The sequence below is a fragment of the Myodes glareolus genome, chromosome 10, assembly GCF_982192425.1.
Source record: "Myodes glareolus chromosome 10, mMyoGla1.1, whole genome shotgun sequence".
NCBI lineage: Eukaryota > Metazoa > Chordata > Mammalia > Rodentia > Cricetidae > Myodes > Myodes glareolus.
This window is the reverse complement of record NC_142035.1, coordinates 3,500,123-3,521,331: the sequence shown is the minus strand read 5'-3', so window position 1 is coordinate 3,521,331 and position 21,209 is coordinate 3,500,123. Positions and strand designations below refer to the sequence as shown.

The 21,209-nt window shown below is 46.8% G+C and overlaps 3 protein-coding genes across 4 annotated transcripts in view; 1 reads left to right on the top strand and 2 right to left on the bottom strand.

Moving 5' to 3' along the window:
* Sycp2 (synaptonemal complex protein 2) overlaps positions 1 to 3,992 on the bottom strand; it is a 69,135-nt gene extending 65,143 nt beyond the window's left edge. Inside the window, exons 1-3 of the mRNA XM_085696925.2 lie at positions 3,865 to 3,992; positions 1,470 to 1,531; positions 557 to 700 (exon numbers count right to left, since the gene is read on the bottom strand). Coding sequence (XP_085553051.2) covers positions 557 to 700; positions 1,470 to 1,493 — 168 coding nt within the window. The 5' untranslated portion in view covers positions 1,494 to 1,531; positions 3,865 to 3,992. The remainder of the gene's footprint in view (positions 1 to 556; positions 701 to 1,469; positions 1,532 to 3,864) is intronic.
* A 4,233-nt stretch (positions 3,993 to 8,225) lies between these two features.
* On the bottom strand, positions 8,226 to 11,467 carry Ppp1r3d (protein phosphatase 1 regulatory subunit 3D). Its single transcript, XM_085696924.2, has one exon. The coding sequence runs from the start codon at positions 11,160 to 11,162 to the stop codon at positions 10,323 to 10,325; it is 840 nt and encodes a 279-aa protein (XP_085553050.1). The 5' UTR covers positions 11,163 to 11,467; the 3' UTR covers positions 8,226 to 10,322.
* A 75-nt stretch (positions 11,468 to 11,542) lies between these two features.
* Fam217b (family with sequence similarity 217 member B) lies at positions 11,543 to 20,905 on the top strand. 2 transcript variants are annotated; one of them, XM_048441281.3, is made up of 4 exons: positions 11,543 to 11,650; positions 13,555 to 13,666; positions 14,370 to 14,455; positions 16,835 to 20,905. In XM_048441281.3, exons 3-4 carry the CDS (start codon positions 14,430 to 14,432, stop codon positions 17,979 to 17,981), a joined length of 1,173 nt encoding a protein of 390 aa, XP_048297238.3. In that variant the 5' UTR covers positions 11,543 to 11,650; positions 13,555 to 13,666; positions 14,370 to 14,429; the 3' UTR covers positions 17,982 to 20,905. The 2 variants fall into 2 exon arrangements, with proteins under 2 accessions (XP_048297238.3, XP_087767043.1); XM_087910917.1 differs by having other exon boundaries at positions 11,545 to 11,668.
* The last annotated feature ends 304 nt before the right edge of the window (positions 20,906 to 21,209 follow it).

Sequence of the window (21,209 nt, the reverse complement as noted above, 5' to 3'; positions counted from 1 at the left end):
TGACTGACTTTGAGACAAGGTCTTACTCTATAGCTGAGACAGGCCTGAAACTTGTGGCATTCCTCCTGCCTCAGCATCCCACGCGCTAGATTACAGGCATGAGCTACCATAAACAGGTTAGAAATTCTTATTCAACCAATGATTCATCACCAATCTTAAGATACTTGGAACCAATTTGTAGTTACCTTTTCTTAATCTAAATAAATTTCAGAAATGTTAAATCAAATATAAGGTCTTGGACTATTTTGTGTTCGCTTTATTTTTTAAATTACCAAGCACTGCATATCACCAGAAATATGCCAACAGGTCTTTGTAACCTTTCCCTTCAGATTAATAATAGAACATAGATTCTTATAAATTTTACTTTAGAAACAATTTCAGCATGTTGATATGCCCCAAATAATAAACAAATGGTGAGAGAAAACAACATCTAAGTAACTGTAAGCAAACTTGTCCAAGGTTTTTCTCTGTTCTATATTTCTAAATGAAGTACTTCCTAGAAACTAAAATCATATGTAGTAATTTTAAGAGCCATTAAACAAGAATGAGTGTTTACCCTGCATATTAAGTCATCCAACTTGTGGAGGAATTGTTTGCTACATTTAATCTTCACATCTTCATAAATATCAATTTGTACAAGTAACATCAAAGGTTTGAAGTCATTTTTTCTCAAGGCATCATCAATACACTTCTCCAGCTGCTGGAGAGAAAGAGTTAACAGCACAGACATTCCAACAAATTTAGTCTCTTCATGCAACTGAGTCACCAAAGATGGTTTTTGAATGAAATTAATCAGCTCATAAAATAGCTTTTTAAAAAAGCCTATTACTATTCAGAGTAACTGAATTAGAAATGTTCTTTAGTAACAATTTCAGAAAGAAAATATTAAACTTTCCAATTTATATTTACATCTTCACTGACTCAAATAGCAAACAAAAAATCAAATTAACACTATAGCAACTATACTTAACAGGAAACATCTTAGCATACCTTAGTACAAACTTTGTAATATTTAAAAATAAAACTGCATCAAGATGAATTTACCCTTCTAAAATTTATATCCATTAATTCAACCTACCATAATCCAACTTTTATCAAACCCACTATCCCCACTATTACAGTCCAGCATTCAGACTGCATTCTGTTCCCTAAACAGACTTATTGATAAGATACATGTATATAAATGTAAGAATCACACAATTTAAAACTTTGATCTGTCTAGTTATAATACATTAATCAGTGAATGATATTTTTAATACTGAAAGTACATAAAAATCAATACTTTTTGTATTTTATGCTATTACTACACTTTAAAGTATTTTTTAAAAAGATACAATATTTAAATTAGTCTTCAATATGTCATAAAACATTGAGTTTGTCATTACTAAAGATACAGCAACAGACAGATGTAAGTACACAAAGTTATTTTAGTGATTAAAGTGATTGCTTGTTGTCTAGGGACTACATACTTGGAGGTCTGGTCTCACAGGCATTTTTACTTCATTTAAGAACAGCAGGAGAAGACAGACACCTATGAAAGAGAACATCTTATGTACCTTATTGTCTACCACATAGAACAGTTTCTTACAAGTCCTTTCTGGATATTTGTCATAGACTTTAAATTATATATCTTGCACAAATGTGTTTAGTTTTATTTCTAAGACATAGATTAAAATAATTTTGAATAACTGATGAATCAATGAGGAAATTAACATGAAAGTAGAAAAGATTAAGAACAGTTCATTCAGAAAATGAGAAACTCAAAACTCCAAGTGACTAAGAAAAAGATGTTACCTCTATAACAGAATTTCTAATTAAAAGATAACCAACAGCAACACTCGCAGGGCTGGCAAAAACTAAAAAGCCTAATAAGGTAGAAAACAGGAAATGATGGGTATCAATAATATCTCGACTTTTCTCAAAGTGCAAACAGAAAAAAAATTGTCTGTGTTTCATAACGTGCAGTCCCATGTCTGGCTTTATAGAAACATAGAGGTCTAAACAGTACTGAATTTTTATTGCACTACTGCCTCTAACAGCAGGAACGCTGCCTTTGTTGGTGTGGTGGGGAGAAAGCGGGCAAATAAATGTAAAGTGCACAGGATGCAACTCAACACTTAGATGTGTAGTTTAAACAACTTGTCTTATCTCAGAATGAGGCCCATCTCAAAACAGGGTAAAAAACAGAAGTCAAATGAGACATATATGATCTCTCTAGAGGTGTCTGTGAAAATTTTAAACTACACACAAGAGCAAGCTATATTCTGTGAAGAACATCTGTGTATGTGTTAAAAATAAAAATGGTGGAAGGATTCAAATGCTGGGTCTATGGATGTGGGCTATTTATACCAATAGTGAGAAACAAGAAGGAATCTGGATAAAACCAACAAAACAAAGACTAAAAAGGGTTTTGGGAAGGACAGACGAGCCAGCCTCTTCTCTTTGTTCCTGAAAAGACATATTAATTTTATTCTCAAGCTCCCTTATCCGAGATCATAAGATTTTTATTTTTAATGAAGTCTCTTTTATCTTAAATTACTTCCATCAAAAATTTTTGTTGGTAGCAGTTAGCTAGCAAGCAACTACTAGAATATTTCTCATTACTATAAAAGTGTAATATGTACTCAAAAATGTCAGTTACTAAGACATTTGAAGGCTAATATATAAGGTCAATAGTGAATTCTAAGAAAAATTCAATATACAAGAAAATATTTTAAAATACATGTTTTTATGAAACATTAAATGTATTTTGAACATAACTATTGTTTCAATCCTAATGATTGTCAAAAAGGGGTTACGACAGTGATTGTTAGAAAATGAGAATATATAAAATGTACTAATTTATAAATTAAGTAAGTTTTTATTACTTATCCAAAAATCACTAGCCCACTATAAAATATCCATAATGAATACATTCAGTTAGAGCAGGTATTTTGCCAATAGTTATAAAAATACCATTACATCCCCCTTTCCATTTTACTGTTAAAATAAATTCAAGACTGAAACATTTCATTTACACCTTGAAAATGTGACTGAAAACTATTATTTAAAATATATTGTAGCGATCTGGTGAACTCTGCTTCCTGAGGGCCAGCAGCTGTTAGCAGCCGGGTCACGTCTCACAAACAATTGAAGTAGTGCGGTTTCCCAAAAGCGCACTAAGCCAGGACACACACGGCACAGAACTAGGTCGAGAAGACATATGATGCTAGTCAGACTTCTATTTTCTAGCCTTGGTTTTTGAAAAGAAGCCAACCAAGGAAATTTTAATTAGTGTCTACATTGGTGGATTTTCGTTTTGTTTTAAGAAGGAAAAATAACCCAGATACACTCACAGCATCATTGAAAGAATGCTGAGGGCAGCAGAGTTACACGGTCAAGCAAGCCAACCGTTTGCGTGTCAAAGGGAAGCTAAAAAAATACTCAGCTTTTCTGCCAGAGCGGCAAACGTTTATTTAGGAGCCCGTGTGTAAGCCCGGAGGGTGGGGTCCCCCAGCAGGGCAGGCACTCCACTGGGGCCCAAGCGGACCTGACAGACAAGGCCGCACTTGAGCATGTGGCGGCCACGCGCGGGTGGTGCCCGTGCCCTCTGTGAGGACCCAGCGTGGCCGGCCGAGGCCGTGGAAGGCCCACAGGAGTCACGGGGACCCCTCCACACCAGAGGCCCCGCCAGGGCCCGCGGGGGCGGCAGAGGCCCCAGCCCAAGCCCCGCCATGGCGCATGCTGGGGCCTCCCACTCCTGGCCCGGTCATGGCCCGCGCGGGCCTCGCGTCTCAGCGGCTCCCCGTGTACCGTGGCCACCCCCCGCCGCCCCCATCGCTCCGCCCGCCCGCCCGCCCGCCGACCCCCTGGGCCCCAGCGCACCCCAGCCTGGCGGTGGCCTCCACAGACTCCTCCGTGGGCTCCAGACAGATGCACGGACGTCGAGTGTGACCGGCCGCGTTCCTCCTCAGCCTCCTCAGCGCCAACGGAAAGCGGGAACCGCTCGTCCAATAAGCGCCACCCAACCTGGCCACGCCCCTTATCCGCATGGTGTTTCCTGGAGGAGCTGTGTGCTTTCCATCCCAGATGACCTCTGACCTGGCTGCTACAGGTACCCGGAAGTGATGGTGCTGCGGGGCCGCCCGCCCGCAGGGGGCGCTGGCCTGTCCAGCCTGGTGAGAAAACACAGGCCGTTAGGAGAGAAGACCTGCAAGCCATGCGGGCTCCACCACTCCTCCACGAAGCCATCCTTATGCCTCTACGTTCCAACCATAGGGGCAGTGCTGTGGCTCCTCCGTTTTCTCTGTGCTCTAAATGTATGGTGGCCCCGTCCTTTTGACAAGGTGCACGGGCATGCATGCCGCTGCCCGCTTTGGCTTTGCATTGATCCCCAGGACAGACAAAAGGGCTTTAGTCAACCCTTGGGTTAGCCTGTGCCCCAGTTAAAGCCATAGAGGCTTCGCATAAGGAGAGTTAAAAGTGGATGGTACCAAATCAGAGTTTAAAATGACATTTTCAGTAACAGTGTGACTTGCTATCTAAAAAAGCAATACTTGGTTTTTTTGATTTTTGGTTTTTATTTATTTATTTATTTATTTTTAAATATTTATTTATTATGTATTCAATATTCTGATTGCGTGTATGCCTGCAGGCCAGAAGAGGGCACCAGACCTCATTACAGATGGCTGTGAGCCACCATGTGGTTGCTGGGAATTGAACTCAGTACCTTTGGAAGAGCAGGCAATGCTCTTAACCACTGAGCCATCTCTCCAGTCCCTTGTTTTGTTTTTTTTTTTTTAAAGCAGATGATTAGGCTAGGGTTAAGTTCAGCCGTGGTCAGTGTGCAACAGACCCAGGTTTCAGTGGTGTTTTCTTAACTTGTCCTGGGGGATGAGATTGCATGTCTACTCTCCCCAGATAGGGCTCCAATGACAGACCAAACATTGGGTTCCACCCTCATCTAGCTTAGATAGCAGAACTTACTGGGCTTACTTACAGGATGCAAGCGATCTCGAAGCAGCAGGATCACCAAGCAGCCTAAGCCTAGCATGGACGATTAATGACGACTTCCCCATAGTTGCACCACCAGAGAAGCACTTCTTGCGATAAGCCCCCACCCTTATAAACTCTAGTGCCACCCAAGCCCACAAAGCCACGCGCAATTAGAGCCGAACTGCACACAGCTGGAGAAGGGCATGGCTGGAATCTCAGGTGGGAGCCCTGTGATCCACTGTACCCAATTCTATGAAGGAATGCCAGGAGCCAACAGGTCAATCTTTCTAGAGTCTTACCAAGAAAGTTACTCTCATGAAAGTGATGGCTGTGTTGCTCAGAGGGTAGCCTTCCACAACAATAGGCCGGAACACATGATTCTGACTTAAGTGTGCTTTGGGAAGCCCTTGGAAAATAAACACACACAACAACAACAACATCTAAACCCCTGAGGACAGAAACAGCGCAAATCACACAGAATATGAACTGCCGTGTTTCTAACTTTAGCTTAACGAGAATCACAGACATTGTTACAACTTTGTGCATTGTTAAATTGAATTTTGAGCAAGTTCCTCCTGGAACCCAGGGCTTCACGCACGCCAGAAAAGTGATCTAACATTGATTTACACTTCCAGCCCTCTTTGTACGTTCTGACACAGCTTTTAAGTTGCCCAGGTATGCAGCTTGAACTTGAGATCCTCATGTCCCAGCTTCCCAAATGGCTGGAAGTACAGGTCCAGGGAGATTCCAATTAAAAAAAAAATTAAAGCAACATATGCAGTTGGCTGGCTTTTATTGGGCAAATCTAGACATTTAGTTTCCAATGCTTTTTTGAATTAGTTACACATGTAAGTACTAAGAGTATATCATACAAAATGTAAGATGGGAGTGTGCCAGCCTCATGACCTGAGCCTTGCACCATGACCGTCACACTCTGCTTTCTTGTAATAGACTTACCATCTTCCATGATGCAATCTAGTGGTTTCCCAACCAGCAGCTTGTGAGTAGAGGCACAAGTGTGTCTTTAAACAGTGGCATGAGGGAACAGAGCTTATCACTCCTCTTCCGAGGTTTTCGTCAACTCATCACAAATCTAGACATCTGGGAAGACGGAATCTCAGTTGAGAAAATGCCTTCATAAGATTGTCCTGTAGGCCAGTCTGTGAGCTATTGTCCAAAATAACAATTGATGTGGGAGGTCACTGTGGGTAGTACCAGCCCAGAACAGATAGTCCTGGGGTATATAAGCAGGCTCAGCAAGCCACAGGGAACAAGCCAGTAAGCAGTACTCTCCCATTGTTGTAAGGAGGCCGCTAGTTAGTACCCGGATGCTCAGCCCCCAAATAATCACACAGGAAATATATTAATTAAATCACTGCTTGGCCCCTTAGCTCTAGCTTCTTATTGGCTAACTCTAACATATTATTTAACCCATCTCCATTAATTTGTGTATCACCATGTGGCAGTGGTTTACCATCTAAAGTTCTGGCATCTATCTCTGGTGTGGCTACATGGCTTCTAACTCTTCCTTCTGTTTCCCAGTATTCAGTTTAATTTTTCCTACCTACCTCTATTCCCTGTGCAAGCCCAAAACAGTTTCTTTATTGACCAATGGTATTCACAGCATACAGAGGGGAATCCCACGTCATCCCATGGCCTTTGCTTCAGTTCCTGCCTTGACTTCGTGTCCTGACTTTCTTCAGTGATGGACTTAGATGCAGGAGTCCAAAAGGAAATACCCCTTGTCCTCCTGGAGTGTCTTTTGGCCATGACATTTTATCACAGTAATAGAAAAGTAAGACAACTCATTTACTCTTACCCAAACTGGGTTTTATTGAAAGGTTTTAAACTGTGATGTTTGAAAGAAAACCTTATTGATCATTATCAAAATTTGGTTTCTGGTCACATATGTTCTCTGCCGTGCCAGAGGTTAGACCTCTGGCCTCATGTGTCAGCAGAGCTAAGAGCATTTCCTAGCCCTTTTAAGTGTAACAAGCTCTTATCAGAAACAAGTTGTGGGCCAGATGAGGTTCTCCCGGCAGGAGCGGCATGGGGCTGGATAGTCGATGGGTTGCCGACTCTGAGGCCGACTGGCTGTGGGAAAGTTGAAATTCACCTCTCTGAGCCTCTTTTTCAGCTAGGAAAATGGAGGCTGTCAGCCAGACAGCATGACTGATTCATTCTAAGCACACACCAAGAATCTGGCGTCTTGGCCGAGAAAATGAGACAAGGCATGCCGAATGCCAGGTTGTTTTTTCTCCCCTCCTTAATGTACGTAAGACTTTGTACTTAGCTGTAAGTCCTAGTGCAGGCCAGGATCCATAGGAGTCACAGGGAAATATAAGGAAAGCACAATTATCACAGCCCCTGAACTCTGGCCCAGTAGGGGGAAGAGGTTTTGGTTTTATAACACACACTGTTGTGCAGAAGTATCCCCCAAGCCAAATGGCTGCCATTCTCGAGGTTGGCTGGGCCTGCTTGCCAACAGTGACCACAGCTGGGATTGTTGACTGTTGACCACTTTTCTTGGGGGGGGGGCAGGAAGGGTGATAGGAGCCTCACCTGAATACAGCCAGCCAGCCCTCCCAACCAGCTGTGTGCAATTCTGCCCCAATTGCAATGGCCTCTGTGTCTCTGGCAGGGGCTAGGGAAGCAGTTCTTGATCTGTGGTCGTGACCCCCACAGAGGTCACACATCGGATATCCTGCATATCAGTTATTTACACTATGATTCATAACAGTAGCAAAATTACAGTTACGAAGTAGAAATGAGATAGTTTTATGGCTGGGTTTACCACATGAGGAACTCTATTAAAGGGTTGCAGCATTAGGAATCACTGGGCTAGAGGGTAAGGGTGGGGAAGGATTATGGGAGAGCACTCTATCTGCATAGACTTGGGGGCATCTTCATCACTGCTGGATGTCCCAGTAGGGTTGTTTTAAGGTCACCCTGCTCCTGCCATAGCCTTTACCCATTGCTCCAAAATAAGCCCTGTGGACTCATTGACTCCCCAGAATAAACTCTGGTAAAATTGTACCTTGCCTTTTTATTGAGGTAGGAGGAGGGGTGGATTTTAAGTCTCCCCAGGGAAGGCATTTTAGCAACACATATACAACTCTGTTACGGATGCAAGATGGTCCAGTACTCATCCATGTCTAGGAAAGGATGAGCCGTCCGTGTGAAATTATCCAAACAACAAGATGCTCCAAAATGTTGTCTTCGGAATGACACACACCAGTTTAACAAAGGGACATTTTTTGCACGTATACTTTAATATTTAGGCTTGGATAAAATAATTTTAAGTGACAGGCAGTTAAATACATTTGGGCAGACAGCCCTACAAGTGCACGATCCACACAGTTTTAACATCTCAGCAGTCTAAGTGTGTCTTAGGGTCAGGAAGTTCACTCTGAATTGTCTTACACAGCTTTTACTTATTTATTTTTCAATCAAGCATAATTGTCTTTAAGCTTTAGATTTCAAATTGTTGGTAGTCTTAAAAGGCACCTTGAGGTTCTCTGGACTCTGATGATATATCATTTACTTTTCTGTAACCAGACCCTTTGGACAAATGATTGGCTTTCTCATGCACTGTGAAACTCTCTACTGCTTTGAAGCAACAGTACGCCGACAGTTCTAACTTTTACCTGAAGAGCCTGGACCATTATCTTGCATTCTGGACAGAAGCCAAGAACAGAGCAGCCTTGACCCCTTGGGGTTTTCTGACCTAATTGGACAGTTCGTTAAGCAGCAGGAAAAGCCTCTGGGCTCTTCTGCTCTCCAGTGTCAATGCAGAACAGAGTTGATACTGGCGTTTTCATTCAAAACTCGTCTGAGACCAGAAAGTACCAGAGAAAGCCAACACTGTTCTTGGAATTTTAAAAGGCAGAAGTTTCAAGTATCAAAACCAAACAGGTTAAAGGGTAAAAATGCATCTTTTCCATGCTGGTTAAACAAACATCAACAACGAACCGGTGACAGGAGTCGCCGCGTCCGTCACAGGGCTTCCCCAGTCACATCTGGGGAGCTCTTGCCCACCTCAGATGGTTTGCCTCAATTCTAGCACCTGCTATCAGAGAGGCCACAGCTCAGCACCAAGAAGATTTGCCAGCCCCTCCATGGGGGTTTGAAGCAGCAGGGATATCCTGCAAGGAACAGTGAGTGGTCCGAACCAAGTTGGAGGTTTTTGGTTGTTGTTTTGAAAGCATTTAACATTTTAAAACTGGGAAATAAGCCCATAAAAAAGTTAGCAACTTTCCTAACTGAAGGCACAGGGAATAAAGTGGTGGGTGGCTGAGAAGCCCGATAGTATAACACAATTTAAAACCTGTTAGGTGTATAAAAATCCGGGAATTGCTTTTCCTCCGGTGCCCTGGTTATTTCTGAAAACACCTTCCAGGTTCACTTAAAAGTTGACCTGCAAAACATAAGGCTGGACTCCTCCCATGCTTAGAAGTAAAAAGTCATCTCTTTCGTGGAAAAGGTCACTGGGAAGGGTACTCCTGCCTGGATCCCTGTGGCCACTTGAAAACGGACGTAACTTAAGGCAAGTTCTTTTCAAAGGTTCAGGTAGTTTCAAACAAACAGAATATGGCCTGTTAACGTGCAGACCCAGCACCAGACAGGAGGACAAGCACATGAACGGGCCTTCCCAATGAAGCACTGTTCGGAGCACACCGCACTGCTGGAAGCCTTTCAGTCCCCTCCTTCCCAGCTGCTGGTGGGGCAGGAATCGCCTAACCAGGGCGGCCTCGAAGCCCAGAAATGGCTGTGTGATGACAGATGAGCTATAAGTTTCTCGACTATTAATAGTTTTCACTGTTGGAAGGCTACGGACACTGGCAAGCAGACGTGGTCTCAGGTTTTTACCGTCCCAGGGCAGAAATGCCTCGAGGGATCACAATGTAGGCCATACTATGTAGGTACAAACAGACAACAGGCCTGCTTTAGGCTTACTGAATCTGGAGTATTCTTGAGAAGGCATCGACTATGGGTGCAAGGCTAATTTCACAATAATAAATAACAGCGACTCGTGTTTAGACACACAGAGGAGACATGCAAAAGGTCCTTCTTGCAAAACACCAACCAACCTGGGTCCTCCTGAAATTAAGGATCACAACCCCAAGCGTCTGTCCTCCCACACCCCCCCCCCCAATGCCCTACTCAGGCTCCTGGTCCTCTGGCCACCAGGCTCTCCAGACAATTCACTAGGAAACAGGCCAGGCCACCGCTACAGAGCTTGGCAGACTGCTGAAAGGAAGAGTGGGGTGAGAGGTGGCCACTCAGAGATCAGTACCCGAGAGGAAGTGACTGCAGTTCTGCTGACATAGAAGCTCCAGGTTCACAGCTCAGATGAAGTGGATCCAGCTCTCTTCGCACTCCCCGCGTGGCATGTGCAGGGCATGACTGCGACAAGTAAGGCTATAGTCGCGACCATCGTTGTTGTCCCAGTACTCAGCACCAGCCACACGGTAGCGCAGTGCAAAGAGTACGTGGGAGCCGAGCTCTAGCAGGAAGGGTGGCACGGGAAAGCCAAAGGCAAAGATGTCCTCGGTACCCTCGGTACCCGCAGGCCCTCTCCAGCGAGCTACTGCCTCATGCGCACTGCGCCAGCCAGAGTAAGTGTAGCGCACTGCTACCTGCTTCTCGAAGGCCACGTTGCGCACGCGCACTGTGCCGCTGATGCCCAGGTCCGAGCAGGTGACACGTTCTAGGCACACCAGCTGCCTTGCCAGGCGATCTCCAAAGCCTGGGGCTTCGACCGGCGGGGGAAAGTCGGGAACCAGGCACTGCAGCTTGAACTCCAGCTCCTGGCTGCTGCAGCACAGGTCCGAGTTGATGGCAAGGCGCGACAACACGTGCAGCGGCACGGACGGGTCGTCCCCTACGTTGAACACCTTGACCTGCGTCAGCTCCAGGCCCAGCGCGTCAGCGAAGCGCACACGGAGCTGCCGGTTGCAGCCGGCTCGGCACGTAGCGCCTGGAGCTCCCGCAGCCTTGGCACGTCGCTCGGGGGAGCTGGGCAGGGAGCGCGCGCGCCGCTGGATGATGGGCTGCAGCCGAGGGTCGCAGCCCGGGGGTCTGCAGGGTCGCGGATCCAGATCCGACAGACAGCTGAAGCTCCGAGGAGCGTGTTTCCGTAACCCCGGGGCCGGGGGCAGCGAGGCAGAGCCCGGGCCTCTTGACATGGCCCAGCCGGGGCCAGGGCGGGCGTCCCAGCCTAGCCCCTGGGCGTTCGAGTAGCACAGCCTTTGGGAGCCCCGAGACGCCGCACCCTGCTCGCGGCCTGGCTACGGTCTCAGCGGCTAGCGATCTGCTATGGCGGACCTCACTCTCCAGAGCTGCTGCCCGGAGTAGTGAGCCCTGCCGGGTGGCGTCTGCTTCTCCCTGCTCTTCCTGGCGCTTACGGGAAGCCCGAGGAACCCAGCGGCTCTGAGACTCAGCAGCCCGCAACTTCTCTAGGCGCAACTTCCCGGCGCGCCCCCGCCGAGCCCCGCCCCTCGTGACGCCACCTGCCTGCGGGCGCGTCCCGCTAGCTTGCCCCGCCGCCCCGCGTAGCCCCACGCTGCCGGAACCCCGCTGGCCGCGCCAGCCCCGCCGGCCGCACCCGCCCTGTCGCAGCGCTCCGCAGCCACCCCCCGGGATCCTCGTCACGTGCGCCCAGGCCGCAGAGCAGGTCTGCTGGGCTTCCTTGGTGCGTTTGCCCGCTCGCTGCACCCATCCATCAGCGATGGTTTCTGCAGCAGCTGAAGACGCGCTGGGTGCTTGCTGCGGGGCCTTGGGCTGGAGGAGTACCGGGTGGGGGCGGGACAGAGCCCAACCTGGGCTGGCCTGGAGACGAGCTGGCCCTAGGACTATGGTGAGCTTCCAGCCAGCCAGCTCTGGTCACCTGTCTCTAGCAACCTGGACCAGTGGCCAGACCGGGGTTAGCTTGCTGCTGAGGGAAGCATCTTGCCCACACCTCCCCACCATGCTGTGCCTCCCTATTGGCCGGGTAGACAGTTCCCTGGGGAGGAGATGGGGGACGTTGCTTCCGTTTGCCGGGCTTGCAGCCAGAGAGGAAGACTGGGAACAGGGGCTAATGCCCAAGATGGATTGTGCAGATGCAGGAATCTAGCTTCTGGCTCTTGAGGAGCATGTTTGTAGCCAGAATCTCTTGAGCTTTAGTTTTGCTGCTATCCAAGCTGAAAACATGCGTTCTCTGCCGCTCCCCCCCCCCCCCGTATTTCTGTCCACCCCCATCCCATCCCTGCATCCTGACTTCACCGCAAGCTATTATTTCTCTGAGGAACTTCACACGTGCGCGTACACACACACACACACACACACACACACACACATACACACACATCTTCTATGTGTCGAGTTTGTTAGGTAGATGAGGGGTCAGGATGTCACTGCACATTCTAAAGATACCTGGGTCAGACATTCCTTCTTGGTTTCTTTTCCACTTTACAACATAAAGAACAGGGTAAAGAAAATGGGTGGCCAATGAATATTTCCTATATTTAAAAGGAATCAAGCCTGTTGATTGTGGGGTCATTAACCATAAAAGGCTATGATATTCAGATCCAAACCTAAAAGTCTTACATGAGTGTGGTAGTTCCAAATCTCTCCCAGGAGTCCACCTCTTTTCCATTTGATAGATGCTGGGGTATTATGAGAGAGTAATATTCAGTTTCTAAGGCTTGCTTGTTCAACAGGCTCCTCAAAAAAAACCAGGAACTATGAGTGTGTTGTGGGGACCTGCGCCTCATAGTGAGGCAGTGTATAGCCCATATTGGAAGTTAATACACTCATGATCATTTACATTTAAAAAATTGCGTTTATATGTATACATACATGAAAAGGCCAAGGGAGGGTGACTCATGGAACTGGAGTTGCAGGCCTCGTGAGCCAGCCACATAGTGCCGGAAGCTTCACTGGGGTCCTCTGGAGTCTTGAGCCATCTCTCCAGGCCCCCCACTGATTGTCTTGTAATGGATTGGGGTGACAGGGAAGTTAGAAGAAGTTTTGTCTCTGTGGGATGAGGGCCTTGAGCAGTCTTTGCATGTCTTAGACTGTCGTGTGTTACTGGATGAGGGGATGAATGAATGGACATGGGGGCTTTAAGGTAATTGGCGAATTTAATTGGCACCATTTCCAAGAAGTGTGTGCATTTGTGTGTAGGTGGGGGTTCAGGATTCATTCCCAGTTCTCATAATACTGTGGTGTTATACTTCACAGACACGGTGGAGGAAAACATGTAAGCATTCCCAACAGTCATGTTGGGCAACTCACACTGCCTGTTAACTCTAGTTCCAGGGAGTCTGATGCCATCATTTAACCTCTGAGGGTGTCCACACTGACGTATGCACATCCCCTACCACACACATGTAATTTATGATAAATATTAAAACCATCCAAGTGTAAACATACAACACTATCCTCCCCCATTTCTCATCTCGTAGTGCAGAATTCTGAGCCACTGCACAGTCATGGCTTCAAGGTTTCGATGTGGTACAAATACAAAGATCACAAACCTGTGGAAAGGCAGCCGATTGCAGTCAGTACTTACTGTCACTGTTGTGTGCTTTCCAGTTCCGGTGGCTCGACGCCCTTTCCAAAGATAAGGGGAATAAAGAAGCCACCTCCCCAGCTGTCACCATCTGGCAGCAGGTTGAGCAAGACTGTGCTGAGCACTGCAGAGAAGGTGATGTAACTGAGAGGAAATCGTACTTAGATTTGTCTCGGTGCTCTCTCGTTATGTGCTTCGTGTGTGTGTGTGTGTGTGTGTGTGTGTGTGTGTGTGTGCACGCCCTGTTGCATTATTTATATTATTTGTATAATATAAATATTATATTAGGGATGGCGTCAACATGCCAAATAAATAATTTCATTCAAGTTCATTCTGGTTGAACCAATGAATTTTCTGGGGTCACTTAAAGGAACAGGGGTGACTTAGAGAGCATGTTACCAACAGCCCCACTCCAGCATGAGGGACAACTCAAACAAGTAGCATCCCAGGAGCCCCACCCCAACTAATCTTCCACCTCCGACTTACTCTGCCACTTCCTGAGACCACGTGCTGTTAGGGAAGTAGGTATGGCAAGCTCTGGGCAAGGGGGAGGGGCTCTCAAGTGAGGGCTGACAAGCTCCTCTAGTGAGGAAGTGCCCATAGTCCCTATCTTTTTAAGGTGTCCTGTGCTTCTTTCTACTAGGGAAACTATCAGGCCTGACCTTGCAAAGTCTCCTGTTCTGATTCAAGAGAGTAGCAGTCACGTCATGCCACAAGGATGGCTCTGCTACTGTATGTGTGTGCGCGTATGCACATGTGCGCGTGTGTATGTTCATGCATGCACAGGCATGTAAATTCACAGCACTTTTTGATCAAAAATCTGTATTTTTTTTTTTAGACAACCCATCAAACTTTCGACGATGAGCAGCCCTGTGACGTGTTCACGAAAAGGAATAGGATGAGTGACTCTCGTCAGAAAAGCAGGTAACTAGTTTCCGGATCCTGTCTCGTCCTGCAAAAGGCAGATCCTTTGGTTCTCCTGATTGCACTTCATTTGTGCTTTGTCTGTAGCAGAAACGGGTACACAAGTCTCGTAAGCATGGTTAGTTGGCTTCCTTCTGCTAAAAACCGGTACGTATGATGGCAGCTGGTTGTGAATGATTTTTTTTAAAGATGTTTATATTTATGTGTATGAGTATTTTGTGTACATGTACCCCCATGCCTGGTACCTGGGAGGCCGGAAGAAGGCATTGGATCCCCTGCAACTGGAGTTAGTGGCTCTGAGCTGCCCTGCGGGTGCTGGGACTGAGCCTGAGGCTTCTGCAAGAGCAGCGAGTGGTCTAAACTGCCAAGCCATCTCTCCAGCTGTGAACTCCCAATGACAGCCATCTCTTCCTTTGTTTATGTTGCCGGCTTGCACTGATCTGACATAGTCTGTGCTTGTTAAGTACGTGTGATGCCTTTTCAGGTAATTATTGAGAAGTCTAGAGAACACAGCACAGACGGACCTCTCCTCTTCCTAGAAAGTACATTTACCCACTTCTCCTGCCCCGTCCAATTCCTATCATAAGGAAGTGCTATTAACTTTAGTTAAATAATGTGTGGTTGGGAAATAAATCAAGAAAGTGGGGGAGGTATTTCATTTCCCGTGAGTTCCCACCCCAGTTTAGAGTACTCTAGGAGCTCACTGGTCTACTACCAAAGAGCAAAAATAGGTGTTTGTTCTCTTCTCTTGCCTGCTCTTCTCAAGACAGCATTCATCCTGTCCGTTTGGTACCATATGACTTTATTTCTAATCTTATTACATTTTATCTCTTTTGTGTGTATATATGTGTGCCTGTGCATGCATACCACAGTGTATGTGTGTTTAGAATCTAAGTTAAAGGAGTTGATTCTCTCCTTCACCATGTGGATCTCAGGGATCAAACCTGGGTCACTGGGGTTGGGGGCAAAGTTTTACCTGATGAGGCATCTAGTCGGCCTTTCTAGCCTTTTAAACACAACTTTTCCCTGGTGTTGCCAACTTGAAAAGATAGTAATACATGTTTGACTCCTGGTATAGGTTTACATGAACGATGAAAAACTTACATACTAAAATTGTAGTTCTTTCACAGTCTCTCCCAGCTGGTGGTTAAGTGAAATCCAGGCTGGGAAGGGCTTAGTGGTGTGAGTGCTTTCTGGGTAACTCATGTAAACACCAGGTTGATGTATCAGCCCGCCCACAGTTCCAGCCTTGGAAGGTAGAAACAGGAACTCCAGAGCAAACTGGCCGGCAGGACTAGCCATGTCTGGCTGGAGAGATGGCTCAGTGGTTATGATTACGCATGATTTTGTAAGTTTGGTCCCCACATCTATGTCAGGCAGCTCACAATCTGCTGTGACTCTGGTTTAAGAGGGATCTGACGCCTTTGGCCTCCTCGGGCTCTTTCAGTCACAAACTGTGCACATCACCACCCACCCACCATACACATGCTTAAAATAATAAAAAAAAAGATTTAAAGAAAGGCTATCCATAGAGATGATCTTGGATTTGATTGAGCGACCCTGCCTCAATGATTAGGTGGAGGATTGATCAAGAATGATTCATGATATCAGCTTTGGGCTTCACAGTCACACAATGAACACACACACATACAAAAACATGTATATACCCATGCATAGAAAACAACAACAACAACAACAAACCCACAAAAAATAGACAGCAGCGAGACACTTTCAAGGTGTTTTAATTGCCAGGGATTAAACCTGGGGCTTTGCCCATGCAGGACAGACAACCGCTGATCTGCATCCCAACTGCAAAACTTGAGTTGACATGGTATCTGCACTTCCCCTAAAACATGTCTACAAAAGGGGGCTTAGGGGTTTATTTCTCAATATTTCCCAAGAGGACTTTTATTTTGTTTTGAGACAAAGTAGCTCTGGCCTTAAATTCACAGAGTTCTGCTTGTCTCTGTCTCTGCCTCTGTAGTGTGGGGATTAACAGTGTGTGCTTCCAAACCCAACTACATTTCTGAATATTTTCAAACAGTGCTGACCACTGGTAGAACAGACCAAGAGTCCTGTGACATATTTTAAAAGTGAGGTTTTTTTGAAGGTATACACAATTGTTCTGAGATTACAAGACAAAGCACATTGAGAAACGGTTAAGTTTTTAAATGCTCACCTTTGTTGTTACATAGAACACGTGTGTCCACATTTGGGGCATGTATTCTCTGCTGGCCTTTGGCTAGAGTACAGAGGGGAAACTGGATTGCAAACCCTGCTTCTATAAATCGCACGGAGGCCTCATATTGGTAACAGGAGATTCCTGTGTCTCTTATCATCCATGATCAGACTGCAGTTGTGGCTTTTGTTTTTTAACAGTATGAATGCTGGCTCTTCTTGGAATCAAGCCCAACATTCAAGGACTTCTTCAGGAAGAAGGCAGAGTAAGAGTAGATCCCAAGGACCCCACCTCTCTTCCCACCTGGGAGGGAGCAGCCTCCTTGGCCTCTCCCAGCCTGCAGCAGATAAACTCATGGGAACCATTTCCACGGAGGGAAGGCAGGAGCACACTGCGCTTGGCTCCAGGTATCAGGCGGCCTCTGGAAGCAGGCTGTTCCTTGACTTTCAGTCCATGAAGATCATTAAGGAAGGCGCTGATGAGGACAGCGCAAGTGACCTGTCAGACTCAGAAAGAGTGGCCATTCCTCCTTCTCCCTTCACGCCTCCTGACCTCAACCTTCGAGCGGAAGAGATCGACCCGGTTTCCTTCAGTCTTCACCCAGACCCGAGCCAGGCAGAACATGAACACTACCCTGACTTTCTTCCACCCCCTTTCAGCTCCTGGGACCTCCAGGATATGGCTGTGGTTCTGAACACAGAAAGCCGGAGTGAGGCCCTACCTCGGGCCACGGGCTTCCTTGGGAAGTACATAGACAGACTTCTTCAGCTGGGGCGGCTGCAGCTGCAGACTGTGCAGTCCGAGAAGGCCCGCGCTGCCAAGGCGAGGTCCTCTGGGGTTTCCGGGGTGCTGAAAAGCCCTAGGCGGGGTAAGCTCCCCACCAGTGCGCTGTCCAAGCCTTTCCTGTCCCCAGAAGGGATTCCAAAGCCCGGCCCTTCTCGAAAGAAAGGTTTTCAGGATGAAGATGCCCACCCGTCCTACTACGCATTTGAGACTTCATCTAGATCTGTGGATGGGCCTGCTCGCCCCAGGCTGTGTTCTCAGAAACAAGGCCCAGAACTGAGGATGGAAAAAAAGAAGAAATCAGGTAAGGGCCCCAAGTTTCACCTCCGCGCTTCACCCTGTGCGGAGGGCAGCCCTGCAATGGAGGCCAACAGTAACATTCGAATTCCCAAGCAGTCCGCAGTGCTTCTGGACCCAGCGGACTCCTGTAGGGCCTCCAGGACACAAGCACACTCGGACCTGAAGAAGAAGGGAAGTGCGAATAACTGTGGTCCTGCCTCTTCTTCCAGTGAGAAGAAGCTCAAAACAAATGGAGCAAAGCAAAGCACATATAAGTTCAAGTGACCCCTGAGGTAAAGACTCGCAAAGACCCGCAGATGCCTAAAAGTGGGGGTTCATCCCAAAGTAATGGTGGATTTAAATCCGTTTGTGATAACTGAGTCAAGTCGCCGCTAGCTCTCCAGTCACCCCACCCCCACCCTGCCCTCGCCTCTTGGTATACAATCTTAAGCACTTTAGGGACCTATAGGTAAAAATTAACTGGTGTGTCTATGAAACCAAGGTTTGCAACAGCAGTACCACGAAGCCGGTGTAGAGCCGGCCCAGTGTCCCTGTCCCTGGTGTACGGGGAAACAGTGTGTACTGTTCTTTCTAGGAGAGAAACCCTGTGTCTCACAGAAGAAAAGCCCTCCTGGATCACTGCCTCTTGGTTTTGCATAAACCCTCAGCAGAGTTTCTTTTGTTGAGTCTTTCTCTCATCTGTTGCCCACCCTCCTCTGAGCCTAGTTCCACTCCAGTTAGGGGTCACATGAGTTTCTATTTTGAGTGTCATTTATCTCCCAGCCAGTTCCTTGCCAGAGGCAAAGGCATCTAGAGTGTGTCTCTGGTACATTTTAAAAGGCATTTTAAGTCCAGAGATAGTGCTGTAACCCGTGTCTGAGTTATCTTACCTGAAGTTAAAATCATTTGTACGTTTTCCAGAAGAAAAGTCAGCAGGCCCAACTGTGGCTGCTGTTGTCTGGTGAGGCAAGAAAGAATGCCCTGGCACCCTAGACCTCTGGGTAACCATGCGCTGTGTGTGGGAATATACCCCAATGTAAATTGTCAGGTTACTGACTAAGGACCCATATCCTGCTCTTCTAGGTGAAAACCAATGGTCTGTTTCTGTTCCCAGGAGCAGGGTCTTCTAATCGTGCCCGGGGAGGGAGCACACATTTGCTCTGTGTGTGCGTGCACTATCCTGAGTGTTCTTATCTGCTTGTGGCTTCCTGGCTTCCCCACAGCCATCTCCCTCAGCTGCCTTTGAGTCTTGCTTCCTCGGGAGCTTTCCATCCTTGTGTTTCTGCAAACCTTTCTTTGGCTGCTGCTTCTCAGGCAGTGAAACCATTATTGGACTTGTCTTGGACACCCATGATTCTGTCGGGTTTTTTTGTTTGTTTGTTTGTTTGCTTGCTTGCTTGCTTTGGTTTGGTTTTTCACCTTTGGGGAAAAGGACAAAGGTAGTTTGTTGCAGTTGGAGCTTCCACACAGCCACAGGTGCCTAAAGGCTGAAGAGTGAGACAAGGTTATCCTTAAACCAGCTACTGAAGTCAGACTTCAAGCTCTCTCCGTAAGGCTGATGTCAGCCATGTTGAACAACACAGGAACTTTTTTTTTTCTCCAGCCTTTTTCTTCCAGGACCTTATTTTCAGATTCTTTTTGCACTTTTCTCCTGGAGAAAGCATGTTCTTCCATGGAGTTCTCATGCCTTTTGTTTGTTTGTTGTTGTTGTTTGGGGGAAGGTTGAGACAGGGTTTCTCTGTGTAGCCCTGGCTGTCCCGGAACTCACTCTGTAGCCCAGGCTGGCCTCAAACTCATAGAGATCTCCTGCCTCTGCCTCCCACATTCTGGGATTAAAGGCATTTACCACCAGCTGTCTCATGATTTTTTCTGTGGCCAAAATCTGTATACTTTGTTGGCAGCCCACGGATGCACTGTCTACATTTGCCCGTGGTGTGTGTCTTAGTTTGGGAGAACAGTGCCACCCCTCACCCTCTTCCCATCCCTGAGTGAGTGAGTGAGGCTGTGTGTGTCCACTTCCCTACTCCTTGGAGCACAGATGATTTTTACCACAAGTGGCTCCTTTCTCATTCTTTAGATTTTTATGTGGATCTTTAGGAAGCTGCAGGTCCCGTAAGCGGAAGCATGACATTATATGCACACATGTACTTAGATGCTCCTTGGAGTAGTGCTACCAGGTTCCCTTTCCCGTCACCGACCGTGTGGGTGTTCCTAGAGACCCTGGCGTGTGAAAGTCAAGTTTCTTTTCCCCTGGCCCTGGGGGTGTATGTCCGGACTGAAACTCACAATGGAAAAAAAATGTAGAGATGGTGCCTCATGTGTTTGTTCCCAGCACTTAATGGAAGTTGATTCCTGGGCTGGGGACTAGAATTCATGTTCTCTTTAGACAGCCCTAGAGGCCTGAAGGGGTGACTTGGTTTACTTCTTTGCCTGAGCTGAGTGTCCACTTTAAACAGTATTATGTTATAGGACAGGGTGCTACTGAACAATGCAGTTTTTTACAGTTACATTGACTGCAGCTGGTCAGACATAGCTTTTTCTTTGGTCTCTAAAGACATCCCACACAGGCAAGTGGACAGCATTGAACACTGGACTGTGAACTCATTCAGTTCAAGGCCAAGCCAGAGTATCCTGCTACAGGGGCAAATCGGTGTGCTTCCGGAAGCACCTCTCATTTCGGAGATGTTTACTTAGCTCCCAAGTCCAGTCAAACCCAAGAAGACCTTGAGGAAAACAGTGTCTGGGGCTTGAGTGACACCTGTTTGTAGAGAAAGACCACAAAGCCCTGTAGGTCATCACTGGTGGCGTGGCTTTGGACTGTTTCCCAGATGACCAACGGACTGAAGATCCGTAACTGATTTGAAGCTTATAGACTGCAGGAGAGACGATCGACACCTTTGGTCTTCACGGAAAGGGAAAGTTTGTTTGGATCCTTTGTCCTCTTGGGCTCCTGTTCTAGAAAGACCTAAGAGCTTCTTACATGGCTTACACGTTTGTTTCTCATTCATATACTTGAAGAGTTAGGTAGAAGTCCAAACCCTGGTGGTAGTGCATCCAACGTAATAGCAGTATTTATTGTTTAATTGTGTGACCTGAATATATGCAGCATGTTCATTGACTGTTGTAATACTGTTTGGTTTTGTATGTGGCAAAACAGAACTCATGTATAAGTTTTCCTCCAGCCCGATTAAACAGGACATATACCTGGATTTTTCTGGCTGGGTTTGATTTCTGTTGTCTTTCTGGTTTGTCTGATTCTTCCCCAGAGTTGCTGAGGGTGGCACTCTGTTCCCTTGCCCTTCTTGCTGACGCTGCCCAGGAGTAAGTGTGACGAGCACTGCTCCCTGCATCAGAGACGCATGGCTGGGGATGATGGGAATCATTGTGGAGGGGTAGGCAGGTGAGGAGCGGACTGCAGGTTCTCTGTGTCTTGTGCAGGACGAGCCTCCTGCTGCCATCTTTCTGAATCCAGCTGTGCCCACTTGCAGAGGATCACCACAGCTGGGCTTGTTG